Raw genomic sequence first — 21,430 nt, forward strand, 5'->3', positions numbered from 1 at the left:
GTTGACAGTTGTCTCTATTGTGAAACTATAGTCTCAGCAACCCCTCAGTGTGTTATTTTATAACCATTGTCCTGAAAACCACTGTGAGTCAAAGCCTATTCAAGCGAGGGAAAGTGACATAACCACTGGTTACTAGTAGCAATGCAATGACAATCTCTCTGTCAGGGGCACGCCACCAGTATTTACATAGTTACATAGCAGACGCTTAAAGAGATAAGTCGTGGTATAAAGGGAGGGTTTCTAGCAGCACATGAATTCAAGACAGGGAATGGAAATAGATTATCACAGAAAATGTAACCAGCATTTGTGCTCTGAAAGGAACTTCCACAGTTTCTATTTACAATGTATGAAACATCCGCAGGGCTAGCTGACAGTCTGGTCACTCGGGACTGAAATGAGTCTCAAAAAAGCACCATGAAATGTACTTCTGGGAATTCTCTTACACCAGCAGATACGTGGCTGAAACATTTCAAGAGAAAAGGGCAGCTATGATTGTGAACTACTCCTGTGGCAGAAGCTGTATGCTTACGAGGGTTCAGAACACAGACCCTTATCCAAAGCCAGAAAACAGTTAAGACCTTATCACGGATGGCCTATGAGCAACAACTCTGTGACTTTGTAGGGGAGAAACCAGCTGGCTCTGCCTCTGCTAGTTCCTGGTACATGTGGTGTTCGGTAAATGTTAGTACTTTGTGGGGTGTGACAGGTACAGAGAGAGCTGTACAGTCACTAACGGCAAAATATTTTAAAGTCAAGATACTGATTTACTATTCAGTAGAAGTCAAACAACTACAAAATATTTGATTCTGACATCAGGCACGGCTCTGCAAAGACTTTTTTTTAGCAAAAATAACTGCGTAAATTGAATGTACATGCTCAAATCTAGATATGCTGGGGTGTTTTTATATAACACATCCTGAAAGCATGGAGTTTTCATACATTCATATGTATATCCATGGATTTGGAGCAGCAGTGGTCATAAGGTGTAGCAAAAAGCAAAAAAGAAACAAAGCAACCCCCTACCTACCTGCATTGTCCTGACATTAAGAACATGTTTATCCCTCACTTAGACAGAAGAAGTTAAAGCTAGGAGCTGACTCACTCTGCAAAATCACGTCTCCCTAAGGTGTAGTTGATTAGAAAAAAGCAAAAAGCAAAAACGAAACAAAGCAACCCCCTACCTACCTGCATTGTCCTGACATTAAGAACATGTTTATCCCTCACTTAGACAGAAGAAGTTAAAGCTAGGAGCTGACTCACTCTGCAAAATCACGTCTCCCTTGTATCATTTTTCTGCAAAGGGAGGTTTAATTTCTTCCTTTTAATGACAATGAGCACAATACTGATCTTCTTCCAGCAGTTAATGGCTGGCGTAACAGGCAGTATGAGAGCATGACTACATTCTTCAGCCGCCTTCTGGAGCTATAATCTGCATCACGCTTTGAGACCACAAAAACAACCAACAAACCCGTTTGTTTCCCCTCTCAAACACAACTAACCCAAGCGTGAAATTCTGACCTACTAGTCACGCTGACAAAGCTCCATCTCCACTGGAAGCAGGGATGTGAAAAGTCACATAACAAATCCAGCCACAGATGGCTTCTTATTTTCAAGCGCTCTGCACACCCTGTAATAGTCCATAGGCAGACTGATGGCCATGGAGTTGAGCCAATTAAAAGAAAAACAAGAGGGAGATGTGACCATTACATCAGGACGCTGTGCTCACTTACGGTTAGAGAACAGGAAGGGAAGACACGTGAGTTCTGTGTGATATTGCCACCGAATCTCTGAATGATTTCTGGAAACTATCTTTAACTCTCCTTTTGCATTCTGCCTCCTGTGACTACTCCGGCATGCACTGGGCATCTCTGCTGTTATACACACATGATTTATGTTGGAAAACAATCAGGTTCAAGCTCTATTTTAAATATGTTTTGGCACACTAGTCTTGAAAGAAAAGGCAGCACAGTGTTCCATATACTATAAAGGAAATGGAAAAAAAAAGGTGTAATGGAGAAATTTATGTTCATATGCCATGGTTAGAAAATCGCTATAATTAAGATGTTATCCAGTTTAAATAAATGCATACCACCATCAAACAGAGAAAGCAACTGGATCACTGGGGTTCATTTTTCAGGGGAAGGTACCAACAGAACCTGTGAAAGGTCCTTGTTACCTACTGGTCCATGAAGAGTGCTTAATAAAGAAAAAAACAGCGTCCTTCCCCTGCCAACCTCCTACTTTCCTAATTGATGACTGCCTAGTGATCAGTTTGACAAGACCTTGGGACCGACAAAGCGAGCATCCCCTTGAAGTTGTATTGTTCACTGTGTGATATAGAAAGGGGGATTCACATTGTGTCCTTGAAGCGTAACCAAACTTAGAGTGAGCTGGATAAAAGCATTTCTGTTCAGATGTACCCAGATTCTTAGAAGTTACTTTTGTTCTGCGTTGGAATGAAAGGGCTACGGTCAGAAATTCACTGGAATTCAAATTCCGGAGTATTTTAATTGTGAAGTAAGAAGGTATTTCAGTGTTGGAACAAATATTTAACACATCATTCACCACAAAGTTCTGAGAAACCTAACAATAATTTGAAGGCTTGTATTTTATCAAAACTGAGGAACCATCCACGAGCCACTCCCACTAGCTGTTTTGGTGACAACTGCTGTTTTACTGGAAAGCTGATCTGTCAGAAGGAAAGCCCAAGTTAACTCTTAAGTACAGAGGCATGAAAATCCCATGTTTAAGTGCCCCTCAGCATGCATGGTAAACCTCCAGTTATGGTGAACTCCTGCTTAACGTGTGGCAAGACAAACTCGAATCTGAGAGGTCCATCGCCCCTTGCAGAGAGCATGAAGAGAACAGTCAGGAACCCTTTCCACTTCTGGAGAACACAAGCAATTGCTGTTACAGGAGAACAACTGAATGAATATATTCTGCCTAGAAGGTAAAAGTATTTATGGATTCTTCTGCTCTGAGCAGTAAAAAAATACTTTGCAAATGTCTTGAGCAATAGGTCATTTCCCACCCATGCAGCATTCTATTTGTCTGAAAAGACTTACGGTCTCAGTTGATACCTTTCCAGTTCGAAACCACATCAACCTAAACATTCAGAAGGGAAAGGTTATAATGAGGCACATAAAAATGTATGTTTTGTTTCACAGCTTGTGATAATGTAATTCCAGAAAGACGATGAGCAAGCTTCACAAAGCAAAACCAAAAAGAAAACATCACATTAATGCAATCTGTAGTCCACTTGAAGTTAGAGGAGCTTATTCCTCTCTATATGCTTCCGTGTGACCTCAGCACAGTAGTTAAGATGCAGTATGGATCAAACCGGGAAGTTATTGATGAGTAGCCTACAGAGACAGCAAATGGAACATGCAGCTTTTGAACAGTTTGAAGTCATGGCTGATAGGTTTATTTGAAACTACAGGACACACACTGGCACAGCTTTTAAAAGCTTTCTAGGCCACAGCTATTTAGCTGTCTGTAGACTGGTATGGACTGCTGTCAGAGAAGCCTCCTCTCCAAAAGTATGACAGTGTTGTTATTCTCAAAATCCAAGAGCCAACTCATCCTTTCCTACACAAACACCTGTGGGTGTGTAAAAGGCCTCCTGAATCCACAATCTTAATTTCACCAGTTTTCTGCAGGGAGTGAGGGAGATAAAGGCGAGCTCTACAATCACAAAAAAATGAAAGAGAGAATTATGGCTGCTACTGCTGAGGTGGAAACCCTGAAAGCCACTAGAATAAGCCAATCCTTAACAATGGTAGCAGCACATGCTTTCTAAACTACCTCTGATAGCCAGATAAATTCTATAGTTGTAGGGTCCATGGCCTGTGCTGGCTTTGGGCTGTTGCTTACAGCCTCCGTATCTTTGCTGCTGGGGGAAAACACATTTGGGCAATAGTTAAGGATTGCATCCCTTCTTGGCAAAACCCTTAGGGACATACTTGTGGTCCCCCAGTGTTTAAATGAAACTTAAAACATATCCTTCAAGGTAAGGGAGTTCTTCCAAGGTTTACTCATGGGGCAAAGGAGTAAATTAGAATATTTCAGTTGGAGGTGACCTACAATGATCATCTAAGTCCAGCTGCCTGACCAGTTCAGGGAACTTCAGCCTCTGCTTAGCTGTTTTCTTGACCTGGGGGCCTGGATATCCTCATACCTGTGACCTTTATCCCAGAGGCTGTACGCAGCCTCTTCGTCCTGGGGTCTGACTTGCACTATTCATGAGCTGGTGTGGTCTACAAGGTTCCTGCCTCCTGCTGTTTGCTATCTTTGCAGTGCCAGGGGCTTCTGCCCAGTAACATCAGATGATTCTGTTCACATCAAACATACAGAAAACACATGAAACAAGAGGCATGCATTTCCAGTTAGAAATCTATGAGATTACTGCTATTTAGCCCATTCTGATCAACCAGGTAAAGACTCAGATTGCACCTTTCCACTTCTGCAATTCCATGGAATTAGTTGTGGAAGCTCAGTTGATACTTCTTGATCCACAGCTTCCAATTTTCCTCAAAATTAGCCTTTAACTATCTGTAGCTATACCTCAGTCACTTAGTGAGAAGCCAGACAGCAATTTTACTTATGCAAAACTCAAGTTCACGTTTGTCATACCAGAGCGCAGGAATGGTTTTTAAGTTTTATTTTTCATTTGAGATATTGCAGAGCTTTCTTATGATACATATTGATGGGGCTTCCGGTAGCAGGCTTTCAAAAATAATTAGACTGATGAATCATAATCAGAAATAAATGACTCTTACATCTATTAAGACAGTTATTTAAAAAATGTTTTGATGAATCATGCAAAAATGCTCGCAAATCAGCATTATACATTTTCATAGATATATTTTTTGTTTTTCTTAAGTCTTATCAAAAGAGCTTGTGCTTTTAACACTTGAATCAAAAAAATATTTACAGCAGACATCATAAATGCTACATGGCAGTTCAGACAGGCAAGGCGGTCCCCTGCTTTGCCACGCACAAAACACACTGAAGGTTTCAGATCTGTCTGTAAACTCCCAATTTGAAAGCATTCAGTCCTGGATCTTCAGTATGCTCCTTTTCTCCAAATCATTCATTTCCTTCAGTATAAGAGCAACATTGTATCTCAGTTCTTGAAACTTTGCAACTGGCACCTGAAACAGAATATTCAGGTTAGAAAACATGAAACCGGTAAGGAACTCTGACTAGGGCATGCCTATGGGTAGGGAACATTACACAGTGTCAGCCCAATCTCTCTTAAAATGGCATTTTTTTTTTTAAGACTTAAGACAAAAGATTTGAAGTTAATAAAATTCAGTTAATTCAACTAAACCATCTGGGTGATAAAGAGGAAGAGAGTGGGAAAAACCAGAAATAACAGCTACATAGTACATTTTCGATACTGCCCCATGTGAGAAAGGAAGTATCGCAGAATATAAACTGATGGCAACTGTGGTGAACTAAGAGTTGTGGATTAGAAGGAAAGATAAAGACACCTGGAAGGTGGGGAGCCTACAGAATTCTCAAGCAAAAAATTCCAGATATTCTGCTTGTCCAGACTTGCAGGAGAAAGGAATTGATCCTTAAAGCAAGAGACTTGGCAGCAACCTCAAGAGCAAAGAGGACTGGGCACTGTCTATGCATGGAAGGCAAAAGATTTTTATTAAATACACAAAACAATTTCAACTGTGTAGGAGGCTAATGGACTCTCCTTTACCATTCCAAGCTGGAGAAGCCAAATGGATGGAAGTCCATTATCTGTTGAGACAGAGAACCACACCTGAGCACAGGCACAGCCTGGGTGACACAGATTGCCATCACTGCAGCACACAAACACGTGTGCTCGCAGGAGCACCAGCAGCAGTCTGGCTAGTCCCAGGCTGCTCTGCACATCACTGCCTCATTTACTCTAATGCTTTGACTACAGTGATGACACACAGTTCTTCTCACAGAGTCCCTTGTCATCCTTCCGTCCGCTGTAGCACAGATATAAATTATGTGAGAGGATTCCAACATCTGATCTGCATTTTCCACATGCATCAGAAATGCATAAAAAGGCATCATGCCATCACATTTATATATAAAACAAGACTCAAAATGTTGCAATTCCCATTGCTTTTTAAAAAATCTTCATTGTCAGAAATCACACTGCAATTAAAAAAACAAATCAAACCAAACCCAAGAGACCAAAGAGTGTAACTTCTCCCTGTGGCATACGCATTTGAAACTATTTATAACGGAATTCGCTTCTGGAGTTACCGTCTCACACAAGCCCTGTTAGTTAGCAGGACATTCTGAATGTTTCTGAATGAAATGAAACTGAAGAGGTGAGGACTATATTTGCTTGCATATGGTACCTTGAACCAAAACACAGGTTTATCCCAAAGAGCTACTAACTGCGGGAAGACCACTCATCAGATACAGAAATTGTGTTTACAGCCAGATCTTTGGTGTTCAGATCTAAGCAGCAGCAAAGAGCTGATCTAAGAGAAGCACATTGTTTCCTATCAGATATTGGCACTTCTGCGCGTACTAGACCGGCACACCAACACATCTCCACTGCAGAATAGCAAAGGGTCTTCCACAGACTTAGAACATAAAAACTAAAACCAAACCATAACAACCAGGAACAGTGCCACCAAGACGTGACATTATATACCAGTAAATAAAGCCCCAAATCTAAACAGTAAAGAATACATATTGATTTTTATTCTCATAGGTGAAACTTACTCTGTTGTAAAGGGTTAACTTGAAGTCCATGGCATCATTTAAGTTCCATGGAAGACCTCAGAGCGTATGGGATGCTCTGAGTTGGACTGTCCACAGAGGGGTGAATTTGATCCTCTGTGAAGTGACACCCTCAACGCTTTGCAATGTAGCACGGAACTTGTGCCCTCCTCACCAGCTGCCTTCTTGTGAAGCACTGTAACAGTAAAATCAGTCCACCTCTTTCAACCCACAGCTTTGGTGCTTCTTCCAGACCACTACTAACACACTGAATGAAGTCAATATCTTTACAGAGTTCAAATGTAACAATGCCTGCTGTGCACTGAACTCCTGTATGCACCACCATGTTATTTATAGAACAAACAGCATTCCTTTCCAAAGGTTAAAAATATGGAAGAGTTTATGCCATCTTCTGGCAAGCCTTTATGTACAGTGTCATAAATAATGTCACTGACTAGTTCTGAGGTAAAAAGCAAACAGGTTTTTTTACTTTCTTTCTAGCAGCAGGAACTGTACTGAAGAAAAAGAAAATAAAACTACCTATGTCACAGAAGAGAATGGTACCATTCTCTACCAAAATTTGGTTTCAAAGTTATCGTACATTATATAAGCTACCCTGGGAATTTTCCTGCCCTCAAGAGCCACCATCAGTTCTGAAGGTTACTGTTGATAACAAAACCATAATTTTTAATCAAACCAGATATTATGCAACAGTGCTTTTCAGTAATTAATATTCTTCTAACAAATGATGTTTCAGCAAAATGTGTATAGGAACAAGGTACGAAATTATTGTGGTTGGTGTTTCATTATATATTGTATGTGGCTATGCTGAACATGAAGGATACCCAAGCAAACCAACCAATAATGATGCACTGTTCACAAAAGCTTTAATATTTTAAACAGTAATTCAACTTTCTAAAAAGAACTTCAAGTGGTTTCTTTTTTATTTATTATGGCAATCAGACTTACTTCAAAGCGATGAGCTGTCCCATCTGAAAGCTTCATCAGCATTAGAATGGATGGTTGAAGTGCACGGGCCAGTGAACTGAAATTAGTTACATTATTACTATTACAATACCAGACATCAGCAGTGTGACAAGTACAGCATTGTACATTCACAATTTAAGATGTTCTCGTAGGCTTTATACACAAAACATGAGTAATTTCAATCACAGAGTCCTGAACCTTGCTGGCTGGCTGGAAACTCATGCAGATAGGAGTCCTGGCCAATTTATTGAGACTAAAAATGTTTTTAATAGTTTAGTAACTGCAAGTTTAGGAGCATTTTCATTTTACATAATAACCAGTTTAGTGGGACAGTGCTGACGAAGTACTGCTAGCAATAATGCACAATTTTCTTATGCAGTTTACCACGTTGCACTAATCCTTTCCACCCCTTCACACTTTCAACTGCCATCTCACTGGGGGAGTCAAGCTCTTTTAGCCTTCATCCTAAATTTGTGAGTTGTTATTTTATGTGATGACCCAAAGAGGGGAAATGAGTCATTCTTGTGCAGCTTCCATCAACTGGTGCTGCCAAAGCCTGCTCAGGTACTGACAGGCATTACAGCCAGAAGCCATACCTCTTTGCAGAGGCTGTTGCTGGATGATAAACAAGAATTCACAGGGGGGAGGTTGACTGGAAAGGAAAATAAGAGGAAGGAAAATAAAAATGGATAATGTATTGCTCTTGTTGTTTGGAAAACAAATCATAGGATTTGCCTGCAGCTTGCAAGCATTGTGCCTGATGTGTTTATCTGTACATTTTGCTCTCTTACAGGTATACGTTTTTTCTGCATAGTGATACCAGTGTGGTGCTTACAGCAATGCTCATCTGAGAGTCAGCTGAACTAGCAGCTTGTGGCCATTGCAATTTTCACTTAGGAGTCTTTTTTCTTGATTTCAGGAGCACTATCCCTGATTACCCCCGGGCTTCTCAACTGTGGCAGCAACGAGACCGCGCCCTCCCTCAGATGCAGGTATTCATGAATATAGTATGAAGTCACTCGTGCTAACAATTTACACTACTGACAAATACTGGATCATCTTCCAATTTCTTTCACCCTGGTCTGTCTTAGCTAGAACTAGAAAAAGACCAGGAACAGCACAGACAACAGGTTTGTTTCCTTCTGGCTCTAGCCAAAGATCCATCCCCAGCTGCCTCTGCTGTGGCAGATGGCAAGGAGCTGTTCCCGTAGGTGCAGACAGGACGATCACAAAGGCCTTTACTCCTGTTTTGTGAAGAAAACTAGGAGGTCAATCAATGACCAATTGCATCACTATGGCAGTGTAAAGGTGCCATTCTGAAGTCTCCCGTTGTAGAATCTACGGCACACTGTACAAGTGATGGAAAGTAATTTTATTTAACATGTGCAACATACAAATGGTAGTCTACTTGAGAAGTTACACAGATGATTTCCCTGCCCTGTTCTAGTAAACGGAGAGCTTGGCTGGCTGTTTGAGGGTCAATCTATCTAATCTATTCCATCATCTCTGAGCACCTGTGGAATTGTATCGGCTCCGTTAACTTTTAAAATATTGAAAGAGAGACTCAAACTTTGAGTGAAATGTTTCTAGTACAGAGGTTTTAGAGAAAAAAATAAATAAAGAGCCCAAAAATATTATTAATAGAAGAAGAAGGCAGCAGCCTTTTGTCAGGTCCATGTTAACAACACTAACCTGTATATAAACTGACTTCTACACTGTTCAGAAAATCCCCTCCCTATCTTACCATTTAATGCTACACGGCAATTCCTAACAGCAAGATACATTTTAATACCATTAACATTTTAAAGCAGCACCAGAAGTCAGTTTAACCTTGGGCAAGTTAATGTCTAGGGTCGTGCAGGTTTCTCTTTCATACCTTGTGGATATAGCTACGTCCACTCTCCACTTGAAGTCCTGGATAGCTGGCAGCCTGCTCCCTTGTGTCAGAGCTGTGGCTTCAGAAGCAGGACGCCTACAGAGTAAATCAGAAACAGGAGACTGAAATGCAAATTCATAAAAGAAACAACAATTTAAAAAGAAAATAAGATTCCTCAGAACAAGCCTGTCTAGAACTTATTCTCTTCTCCATCTGCCCTCATTTACAGAGGTCTGAATGAGGGGAGGTTTTCTGTATTAAAGACAGCTGTGCTCAAGATTACCCACTTCTCCTATGCTTAACTATGGTCCAGGTTAAAAAAAAAGAGACCAAGTGACTCTGTGTAATTCTAGCAAACTGATATCACAGTTAAGTTTAGTAAGAGTCATTGTGGTGGCTGGCATATCTATTATTTCACTTATATGCAACTGTGAGGCATAGCTGCATCTGCAAATAAATCATCTTTACCTTCATGCAGATCCAATAAGAACAAGCAAGGAGGAACAAGACAGATGACTTCAGCAAAAAAGTTAGAATAAGGTCACTGTGCTCCTTCAGCAGAAAGCATCTAGTATTAGCAAGCAGCAATGTTTTAAAATATAATAATAATAAGGTGTACTTTGAAGTGTACTTAAAAAAAAATCCAACAGTGGTTCTTGCTAATCCAAGATAATTTACAAACTCCTGGTTCCCTTCATAATGTTTACTGCCAACTGCAGCACAACCTTCCAGATTTTTGTCTAGTCTAATGTGTAAGAAGCCAAGGACTTAATTTATTACTCATATTGCAGGAAGAATCAGGCTGATCAAGCCTCAGTTTATTTCTGTGAGGAAATACAGCTGACAGTGATTAAACTTCAGTTGGTTGACAATCTTTAAATTTTAACAGCATCTTAAGCTCTGGATAAGTAAACAAGCTAAATCTGATACAAAGACATAACAACCACTCATTTTTAGATATATATGCAGAAATAGCTTCAGAATGAGGTAATGAGGTCACTGAGCTGGTCCATTTGGGAGCTAGTCTGGACTTTATGTTACTTACCTTTTTTTTTTTTTTTCTTTTGCTAAGCATCCCGTGTCTCTGGAAGTTATTTACAGTACATTTTAAAGCTACTCCAGTACTCCCGCTTAGAGCAGGATAAGAAACGTTACATCCTTTATCCATGGTGCTAGACATAATCTAATTACAGACTTTACATCAGAAAGGAATCCTCTCTGAACAAATCAAGGACTGTAGGAATGATAGTCTAACATCCCTACTCGGATTCTTGCGTGCAAGTTAGCTGGTGCCTTTAGAAACTGCCCAGAAAGATCAATGATTTGATAAGGCATTAAGCAAAGGCAATAATGTAAGAAAGAATTTATCCTTTTTTGGGGGGGCGTTGGGTGGTGTCAGAAATGACACACATTTCTAATAGTATGGTAAAGGAATGAGCAGAAAAAATAGATCAGCTGGTTCTTACTCACTGTCAACTACTGGCCAGGAACTAGGTCACACAACTGGGTGCAACCATGAGGAGCTGGAGTCTAGAATGGTCATTAGCAGGATTAAACAATAAGAACAGGCCTTTCCCTCATCAGCGAGCTGCCGCCAGAGTATTGCTTCATTTGGGGAATACCTGAAAATAGCCACGCTGCTACCACTTCCTTAAGACATGCTTACTCCCATCAATGGAAGAAAGTCCTTTCAGTGCAGCACTGGCATTTGGGGGAAGAAAGAGTAGAGAGAACAGGAAGAAATTCTAGTTAGCAGTGGTCGAAAGGTCAGCAACGCCCAAACATTGAAGCTTATGAACACTGTTAAGCTATGGCATTTCTGTGGCCAAACCACAAAGCTTTAGTTCTGGTCAGGACTGCGCTTGAGTACCATTCCCTCAGAAAGAGTCACGGCTTTTATAGCTTAGTTTAAGCTTCTGTCAGCACCTTCCTGGCTTGGACAAGATCGTAACTGGAACTGCAAGAATCCTGTAAGGATGACAGAACATGCACAGTGGCCAATATACATACAGAAATGATACAGGCCATTAATCAAGCCATTGATTTCTAAGGGGAAGAGCAAAATGGAGCAGAAAAGACTCAGTGAATCTTATATCCAAAACCAGAGAGGGGGAAGTTAGGGTTATACTTTCCCTCAAAAAAAACAGTTTCAATTTTATCCAGTTATTTGATGGTGTCAATGTGGCAAGTTTTTCTTCCCTTTCAGTCTATATAGCTTGATGGAACTGTGAGGACACAGAAATACAAGTGTCAAATTTCCAGTATTTCAGAGCTGTTGTTTAGTGAACAAAATTGCAAAAAATAGAATAAGAAGCCAGGAAAGGTATTAAAAATGGATTTTTCTGGGTTATCTAGCTCATACTGTATTTCTGAAGAGATGCTAATACTTCTCTTACCATCACAATCATATATATTTACAACTCAATAAGCATATGTATGATTCAGTGTTACATTTAAGATTATAAAAGCAGATCTGTCTAGAAATGAAATCTGAGGTGCTCTTCTTTGGTCTCAAAACACAGAGCAAGATTACACTGGATAATCACAGCTTTTGAAATAAGAAAAAGCTAAATTTTCCAGCATCGTGATTTCACAGTGGAAAACAGACAATCGTGCATGCTTCAAATGACATCTACATTTATCTTCTTTCTCCACTGCAAACAATATTTCCACTTTGCAACCATGAATTTTGCATTCTTAACACCTATAATTCAAACAGAAGAGCAAAGAAAAGATGAGAAGGCTGAATTTATTTTTACTCCAAGAACCTTCAGCTTTAAGCCAAGATCTTAACCAAGGAAATGAAAAATATTTTTAACTTTTGTAGCAGCATTCAGACCCTGGTGAGGGTAACTGAAATACCTCAACTATGATTCCCAGGATTCCACGCAGAATATCTGGAGCAGCGTTGGGTTAGTGATGCTATGTGCTGAGTGACCTCAAGTTTAGAGGAGGAAAGTTTTGCAAATGCAAAAAGTTCAAGCAATTTCTAGATGCAGAATAAGCTAAATATGGTTGGGCAGAAAACCACCTAGAAAAAAGGAATCCCTAGAACAGACAAAAGAGATAGGCTGCTCAAAAAGTTCCTGATTTAGTACTTCCTTGGGAGCTACTGAGGTATATTGCAGAGCACTTAATATCTCCTATGGGTCATCAAGTCACCCAGTGTGAATTCCCAATTCAATGGTACATTAAGACTTGATTAAATGATATCCGAGAAAGCTTCCACGAACGACAGCACGTAGAAGGCATATGTAGCTTGCCTCTCAACAAAGCAAGTCTTTCACTTTTGCTCTAACTCGCAATGTAATGATGATAAAAATGCTTAAGTCTGTAATCCATTTTTCATCCGCAGGTATTGATGCACCTTACAGAGGCTACAGAACGTTACAAAAACTGATGGGTGATGGTCACAGAAAAATTGAAAACTGGTATGAAAGCTACTTACTGCATATATAGCCACGCATGATAAACATCATGTTATGTTGAATCAAAATAATAGGACAAATCTTGTTCTCATTAATTTAGAGAATCTTGCTGTTCCTTCAGCAGGCCTGGGATTTTTGTCAGCAGAGCTCTGTGCAACCCTGCGGATTGCACAATGCATGATACATTAAGATACTAACCTGTTACCAAAGACTATACTGCAAAAGTCCGTGATGAAATCTTCTGGTATCCTTAAAGAGAAGAGCAATACAAAATAGTTAAGTGTTTTGTAACCACAAATATGCGGCCTTAGCTACAAATAAAAAAAAAATATCTATTATAGAACACAAAAAATGTGTCAACATTTTCCATCTTCTGTTGCTTAAAATTGCCATCAGCTCTTACATAAGCACTTCGGTATTGATTCAGTCTCGGCTCTCAAAAGGACAGCCTATGTTTTTATATCAAGAACTCTAAAAACTGTTATTACATCTTCCTGTCCAACCTAGTATGGCAACAGTGTGTTTCAAAAGCACCTGGTATTTGCTTCTTCTCTCAGTAAAGTCAAGAAAAGTTCTACTGATGGCTCTGACAAGTGCAGAAGGCAGGCCAGCAATACATGCTTTCAAAAATCCCAAGCCTACCCATTTCATTTCACTTTCATCTGAAGCGTAACAAAAAGAAGACAGAATTAATGGCTCCCTCAAAAGTAAAAACAGAGGCCCTTGTAGCTAAGATTACTTACAAAAGAAGCATATCTAACATGGAGAGGACAACCATAAACTTGATGGGGACAATGGTAACTGGTCGAACAGACTCACACTCCATCTGCTCTGTGCCTCTTGGCTACTTCACCATTTTTCTGATGCTGTTCTTGCCTTACAAACAAGCTGCTGCTGACTTTCACTTCAATATATAAGGCTGTGAACTGCAAAGACTGCAGAGCAAACGCTGTCCATTCAGCTGCCTTTGCTACAGGGACAGTAACCTCCTCCAGAGAGGCAGGTTGGACATGTGGGAGAAGTAACTACTTCTGCTGTCACAGTTAAATCCAGCACTCACCATGAATCAGTGCTCAGAGACATTACTCACCAGTGTCTTGAAAGCCACAGTGGTATATCAAAGAAAAATCAAAGCAAACAAGGAAGTTACGTGTCCTAAAGGGCTTACAGTGTCTAATGATGGGAGAAAAAACAACTTATCGACTCACACAGTGGGAAGATGAAACAGCAGCCACTGGAGTCTGAATTCTTAATGGAAGATGCGGGGTTAAAACACATTTTTAAATGGTGCTTGGATAAAACTGAATTCATATTAGTAAGGTAGGCAAATGGGAAGTGAGGAGCAGGGACTAGACAGTGCTTTTTTGGCTGCATGTATGTTTCTTTCAGAAGAGACAAGACTCTATTTCTGCAAACATTACTTATACTTTCCGTGCAGGTGTATCACATAACCCATCCTGATGATGACCAAACATCCTCTGTATGCAGTGGAATAGCTGGAGACAGGGGTTGTACCATGATTATGATGATACCTGTCACAATACTTGCTTGACCATAAGAGCAAGCGTTACTAAATCAGAAGCATTAATGCTGCTTGTGAGCTTGCATTATTTCTGCTGTGCAGTTAGTGATTTTACTGAAATTCTGTTTTTGGCACAAGCAGCTTACCCGAGGCCAGTCACATACTAAGCAGATCAGACACAGAACATGGCACAGCTCAGGCCTGAGCAACAGATGGCAATCAGTTTTCAGAGGAACATTCTGAGGAAGAGCCTCAAAGGGCAAGGAAGTTGTGATGGTGTCTCAATCCCATGTTATTGCCCTCAGCCATAAAGTTATTAAACAATTTGAGAGGGGAGGGAAAAAGTAGCATCCGCAATTTAGAGCGAATTTATTCTCAGTGGCTCAGCCAGTCAGGCCAAGAAATAGGGGATACAGAATGGCAACCCTGTGAAACTAGTAGTATTGATCTAATTAATCAGAAGTTGGCACATCTCTCAGCCTCTCTCTCCACCAAAAATAGAAGCCAAGACCAGCTGCATCACCAGGAAATTGAGAATGACCAGACTTTATATGGGTAGAATTAGTCCAATCTTCAGCTTCGCTGAAGGAAACAAAATATAATGCAGGAACGGTGAAAGAAAGGTAACCTGGCTCAGAGCTCAAACCTTTTAAAAGATGACATAACAAAAAATGGGAAATAAGATATTTTTCTGCCTTAAAATACAAAACACCTGCCCAAACACTGGGTGCCAATAATGCCAAGACACTGCTGTTCAACCAGTTACATGTGTTCTTTACGCACACGGTCACAGGATGACCCACAGGAGTCACTGCAGAAGGATAAGTGTCTGAATGCAATTAGTGGGTGCCCTAAAAACAACCAGCTATTTCTTCTCCAAACCCAAGTGCATTGGAAAACATAGGAAATGACATTTCCCGTAGGAATTGAAGATGCTACAGGTGCTACCAAATTTACTAAGTATTATGGCTTGAGAGTAGAATAAATTATTTAGTCTTCTAAAACTTTAGCCACAAGGTGAAGAGAGCTACTCACAGGAAATAAGACTGTCAGAGATGTAAGTTAGGAAGAGTCCCAATAATGTGAGAATCATGGGGGCACAGCAGCAACGAGCAGCAGATAAAACACACAGGTCTGCAACCAACACAAATGCAGTTACCTGAACTATTGCTGCTACATCAGTCACACCAAGATAAAAAAGACTTTTCAAGATATAAAAGGTATAAAAAAAATCAACCAGACTGAAAATTGTCTTCACAGTTCCATGAATAATCCACAAAGTGAGAAAAAAAACCCAAACCAAACAACTACAAAAGTGTAAGGCATTGATGTCTGGTCAAATGCCAAGGACAGGGGCCTGGGAGCCTGTATTTCTAGGTACAGCCAGTGCACACAGCCAGCCTGGGCAGGGACTTCTGGCACTCCAGTGCACCAACACTCCCCTGCTCAACAGAGGAATATTCACCTACCCTCAGAGAACTTGGCATGGAGCTTTTAGTGCTCTTCATTATTGCTTAATCACACTGAACACATTCTGTGAGCATCTCCAAAAACACCAGCTCCCACTGGGTCAAAAGCAATTCACCAGTTCCTTACTGACCTACTTTAACCTGGTGTGAACTCCATGACGCAGCAGAGGAAGCTGCTTACGCTTTAGCTCCCAAGACAAAAGGCAGGCCAAACTCCAGCACTGAGCTGCACAAAAAATCGTACCAACTAGCAAGGCACATTTCATCGTGGCCCCAATTACACTTTTCACCGATTACACCCCAATTACATATCTAAATCTGCAGCTTTAGTTTGCCTGAAGTTGCTCAGAAAGTAAATCATGCTTATGACTCTGCAGAATAGAGTCTGAGGAGAAAGCCAACTGGCAGGTTAACGGACAAATAAGGTTGAAAAAAGACAGATTTAGAAACATATCTATCTATTTCTCCTAGGTAGCAATCAGAATGCCATGAATTATGGGGAAATAGCATTTTAAAATAATTGGGCCTTGGTGCAGAAGTTTCTCTGCTGTTATTCTCTCATTGCTACTGAATATGGAAATACAGGAAAACCTATAAAGATTATTAGCATCTGATGTCTAGCTTTCTGATACTCTGAACAGACCCATACAGGTTTTGTTTAAGTCTGTAACAAGCATTATGCTTTCTTGGGTAATGGGCAGGAAAGATCATAGCTGAACAAGGTGGCAGGATTTCATGAGCGTTATATCATTGGCCTTTCAAAGAAGAAAAAAAGTAGGGCAGTTTCTTAGCTTCTGAAATGTTACCACTGTCTTACCAAACATGTTAAAAAAATATTGCAGGGCAAGGTGGGGATGGTAGAGAGAAGGTCACTCACATTTGCATAACCTACATTACAGACTAAATTAGACCAATCTCCCCAGCATGGGAAATTTACTGCTCATGCTCAGAGCTAAATCAAGTCTTACACAACACCTGTTTTTTTTTTCCTCTGGCTTCACATGACATTTGGCAACAGACATGTTATGTGTTATTTACAGGTAATTTTAATAACAACTCCCTTGTGTAAAAAAGTTCATTTGGGGAAGCAGTTACATAAAAGTTACGAAAAAACAAACAAGCATACCTGAGCTCCTTCAGGTCTTCCTTAAAAACCTAGAAAAACAAGGAAGGTGAAATTTTACAGGATGTAGTCTTGAAAGATCATTTCTTACCTAATGAATTAATATTGGTTACTTGCTTGAAATCTCTCCCCAAAAGTTTTTGTCTCGAGTGACAGTAGTTTTGATATGACAGGTTACATATTAAGAAGAATTTTCAGAAGTGTTCAATCAAGTTGTGAGAAACTAATTTGAAAGCCCTAAATCTCTTGGAAGCCTTTATTTTTAAATAAAACAACATCCCTGCCATTTCTTTTATGCAGCTATCCATAACACTCTCTTCTTTTAGAGTGATTATGTATCCTTATTCTCAAATATGTTTTGCAGTCACTTGTTTAAACCATGACAACAGAAAGAAAGTGGCAAAAGATAAGCTCTAAATACTAAAAGCATACTTTCACTATGCTTCCTGCAATATATGAGCTTTCCCAGTATGTCCTGGTAAATACGAAAACATTATCTTAGAAAAGAGAGAGGTGCTGGAAGCCCAGAAGTGGTTTGCTCACATAAAAATAAAATGAGAAAAGAAAAAACGTAAGGTGAAGTAACATGAAAAAGGAAAGAAAATAGCACTGAAGAAGGAACAGGGGTTGGGAACAGGGCAGACATACACGTATTCACATAGAACATCCATAGTATAAAAAGAAATAGCACTTTCTCCCAATTTCCTCTGTATTGCTCTGGCCATAAGACCTTCCTTCCTCTGTGGTGGAAGTATGAAGAAAGGCAAACAAACAAATATGAGAAATTGTAAGTGTGGACAAAATGAGCGGTATGTGTGAACACAGAGTTAGGGTAAGAGAGAGTTGATGCCAACGAAATAACACTTTGCAATGGTTTCTTGTGGGGTTTTAATTTAAGAGTGAAAGCAAACATGCACAGTGAAGAAGACGCTGAAGCAGAAAAAGACACAGGAATCTCCTTCCCAAAGCTTAAATACTCTTCAAAAAAAGCTCCCTGTAAATCTACCCAACAAGTAAAATAATAAGCTCTAAATTTTTATCAGTTTCTTCCAACCACTTTAACTTGGAGCAACATTTTTATGTGCAGCTCCCCGCCCTGGCAAATAGGGTTTAGATGGTAACACACGTCTGACACAGCTTTTAACTTATCAGGACTCCAAGTACTCCCAGAACTTACTTCTTGTTTGAAAGTTGATAAGGGGAGTCTCAGTGCTTGTCGGAGCAGGGTATACATGCCAGAAATGAGGAAAGCAAGTTGCTCTTCTGAGAGATCAGTGCTTTCTGCAATCAGCTTGACAGATTCCTTGCAGTCTTTTCCTTCCAATGCATTAACAGTGACTGTGAATAAGAAAGCAAAGCAAGATCCCTTTAAAAACAGGAAGACCTGGAGACAGTGAACATTAACATAAATTTATCTATGATTTTACTTGACTTAATGTACCCACAGTTTTCCTGATGTGAAACTGTCACTTCAGGTCTCTGTAAATCTGATCACTCACCACCACAGGTCAGTCTCACAACACTTTACCAAGAGAACTTCAATGGATTGTTTTGCATTGTAAAATTGAAGATGTTTTCACTGTTGAAATTTGTTCCAGGGGGAGAATGCAAAAAAGATAAAAAAAATTATCACAAGTACAAATCCAACTTGAGCTTCTATCATCACTTGCTCTTGTCAGAAGTCTGCTTACAGCTTAATTACACTTCTGATACACAGAAGAGAGGATCGAGAGAGTAAACAATTCAACACTGTTCTCCAGTGTTTCATGTAATGAATTTATCTTGGAATGCCAGCAGAGACTAAGGATTAAACATACAAGGAAACAAAACTAAGCCTTCAAGTCTTGTCGTTTGCAGAACTTCTGTTAATAAAAACTTTAAAGGAAATTACCATTAACCCATGTGGCAATATTATACACTAATAACTAGTGTGGGTTTATCTCAGTCTTCATTATTCAGTTAATTCTTCCTTTCTCCATATATGCACTGGTTTATATAAATTTCTGTTGGCATGTCAGTCTCTGTCCTGCACCCTGATCAGTCTGGCTGGGCTGCTGGAGCCACAGGAAGCCCTACTGTGGATAAAAAAAAGATTACAGACACAATCCCATTGCAGGATCAGGGCATTAGATTAGTCATGTATAATGAGCTGTATCTAGCACTGTGAATAAAACATGAAAAGTTAAAACATCCAAAAAGCGTTACTGAAAGCCAACACAAAGAGATTAGCTTAAAACTAAGGCTGGAAAAAAAAAAAAAAAGAGTTTTAATCAAACTGACAGCCTTCCTTTTGGTATCGGGAGGTTTTGACCGATCACTATCTTCTAATTCTGGATAAATTATCTTTGTTTTTCACATTTTTAAATGCACACTAAATTCAGTGGTGAGTCCTGGATCATTCACATGGCTGACTGAACCTGTCTGGCACTATCTACATGTCAGATTTCACACAGAGTAGCTAGGATGTGCAAGGTGCTAGGACCAAGCTTTCCACGCTGCCTGAAAAAGGCTCTGCTCTATGAGAACAAAACCAGCTTTGAGAAGAGTCTATTTACTGGAAGGGCCAAATACAGATCAGCACTGAGGCCTGTCTACTAGATCACGCACAGAGCAGGAAACAGGCTGCTGTCTACTTACCTACTTAAATACAACTTTGATCTGTCTCTTCAAAGAACAACAGGTTCCTTATTAACTAGACAGCCTTAATGACAACATCAGTCTTCCTTCTGTTGGCTAACCCTGATAACTGGTTAAAAATTCATGTTGTCTTTCACAATGTACTTGCAACACCCTAGAATATAAGATTTTTTACTCAATATAGCTCAGGGAACTCAGAAATATCAGCGACGCCAACATTTCCAACAGTCAATCTGAAGGAGGAAAAAAAAAAGAATAACCCCAAAATATCCCAAGAAAATCTCACTGCTGGGTCATTTGCTCTTTGTAGAAGATGCCTATGGTCTCAAACTTCCACTTGCAGTTTAGCAGAGCCTGCAATAACACTGTCTGGATATATGCTGTTTTTACATTGTGAACTGAGCACGCATACAAAACAGCATCTCATCTTTTATATTAGTTATTATTTAGCAATACAGTAACAGCAACAGCCTTAAGAAACTACCTTGGTGCCAGTGCCAGAGAAATTTAGATACACTCTGCTGAAATCCATCGTGTCCTCAAAGACTTCTAAACCTTCAAGGGAAAAAACCGCTGTCCTGCAAGCTGTTAATCACAGCCCAGCAAGGGCAGAAGACGACTGGAGATTTCTGCCAGCTCTGCATCATCTGGAGGGTGAATCAGTGTGGTATAGTCACCTGCCCCGGCTTCAGATGGTTCTGAAGGACTGTTTGCTCCCCCTACAGCAGGAAGCATTTATTGTACACCAAAACATAGGCGATAATTTACACCAAAATTAAACCCAGATGGGGTTCAGGAGACAGTCAGGCTTCCTGGCACTGATATAACTTTTTGGTCTCCATTGTTCCTGCACTAGACAGCAAATACAGTTCAACATCTGTATTCACTTTCCTCTCAAATGCCTCTGCCTATGCATAGTGTTATTGCTTTCACTTGTTTTAAGGAAAACCTGAATACATTGCTCCATTTCTGACACTGCAGCAACACTTTTAAAGACAAACCAGCTACCAGATGCTTTGAGTCCTTATTGACTCAAATCGAGAAGAAAAAGCCTGGAAGGGAGTTGGCTGAGACAACGTGCGGTTTAGAGTCACAGCACCGGCCACGCTGGGCAGCAGTGGTCTCCTCTCAGCTGGCTGCAAACAAGCTGCTCTTTTGCTCTGCTGATCGGCTCTTCTCTTCGATTAGTCTGCACACAACAGTCTACTCTGCTGAGTAACTCTGATTTTGGTGGTCACAGCTGTCTTAAGAAAAATCTCACCTGTCTGACATTACTCCAGGGAGAAGCCTCAGACAAAAACCAAACAGGCGGAGCAGGAGCATCTCCAGTCTGACAGCCCCGGCTCCAGCAGATCACCTGCACTCGGAGCTTCCTTTATTTTCTCCTGCGTGTTTCAGAAATATCCATGGGGTCTCTCACAGCGCCTCGACCACTGCCCCGGGGCTGAGGGGTGGGAGAGCAATGATTTTACCAGCACGCAGCGCGAGTTCAGGGGCCATCTGCAGCTGCAGAACTCCGTGCCTCATCCTCACAGATTTCACAGAACGACAGAGTACAACCACGAAAACCCTTCCTTATATTTGCCCTCCAGCTTCCTGCAGGGAAAAGCACCGGGCAGCGGCCCCGGACAGAGCCCAGCCCACGCCTGTCCTTGCCTTCCC

The 21,430-nt window shown here is 40.4% G+C and overlaps 1 protein-coding gene across 1 annotated transcript; it reads right to left on the reverse strand.

Annotated features, from left to right (window-relative positions):
* Nucleotides 1-4,668: 4,668 nt before the first annotated feature.
* LOC104459933 (COMM domain-containing protein 5-like) lies at nt 4,669-21,295 on the reverse strand. Its single transcript, XM_010084498.1, has 7 exons — nt 21,241-21,295; nt 18,309-18,469; nt 17,135-17,163; nt 13,216-13,266; nt 9,590-9,685; nt 7,696-7,771; nt 4,669-5,153 (listed from the first exon to the last, which is right to left on the reverse strand). The coding sequence occupies exons 1-7, from the start codon at nt 21,293-21,295 to the stop codon at nt 5,052-5,054; spliced, it is 570 nt and encodes a 189-aa protein (XP_010082800.1). The 3' UTR covers nt 4,669-5,051.
* Nucleotides 21,296-21,430: the final 135 nt, after the last annotated feature.

This window comes from Pterocles gutturalis, unplaced genomic scaffold (genome assembly GCF_000699245.1).
Source record: "Pterocles gutturalis isolate BGI_N339 unplaced genomic scaffold, ASM69924v1 scaffold50650, whole genome shotgun sequence".
Classification (NCBI taxonomy): Eukaryota; Metazoa; Chordata; class Aves; order Pterocliformes; family Pteroclidae; genus Pterocles; species Pterocles gutturalis.

Bases quoted from the DNA above. Each gene is read 5' to 3' on its own strand.
- LOC104459933 (XM_010084498.1), bottom strand. From the start codon at position 21,295: ATGAGGCACGGAGTTCTGCAGCTGCAGATGGCCCCTGAACTCGCGCTG. The intron at 18,470-21,240 runs GTAAAATCATTG...TCTTATTCACAG, and splicing joins TGAACTCGCGCTGCGTGCTG to TCACTGTTAATGCATTGGAA. The intron at 17,164-18,308 runs GTAAGTTCTGGG...TTGTTTTTCTAG, and splicing joins TATCAACTTTCAAACAAGAA to GTTTTTAAGGAAGACCTGAA.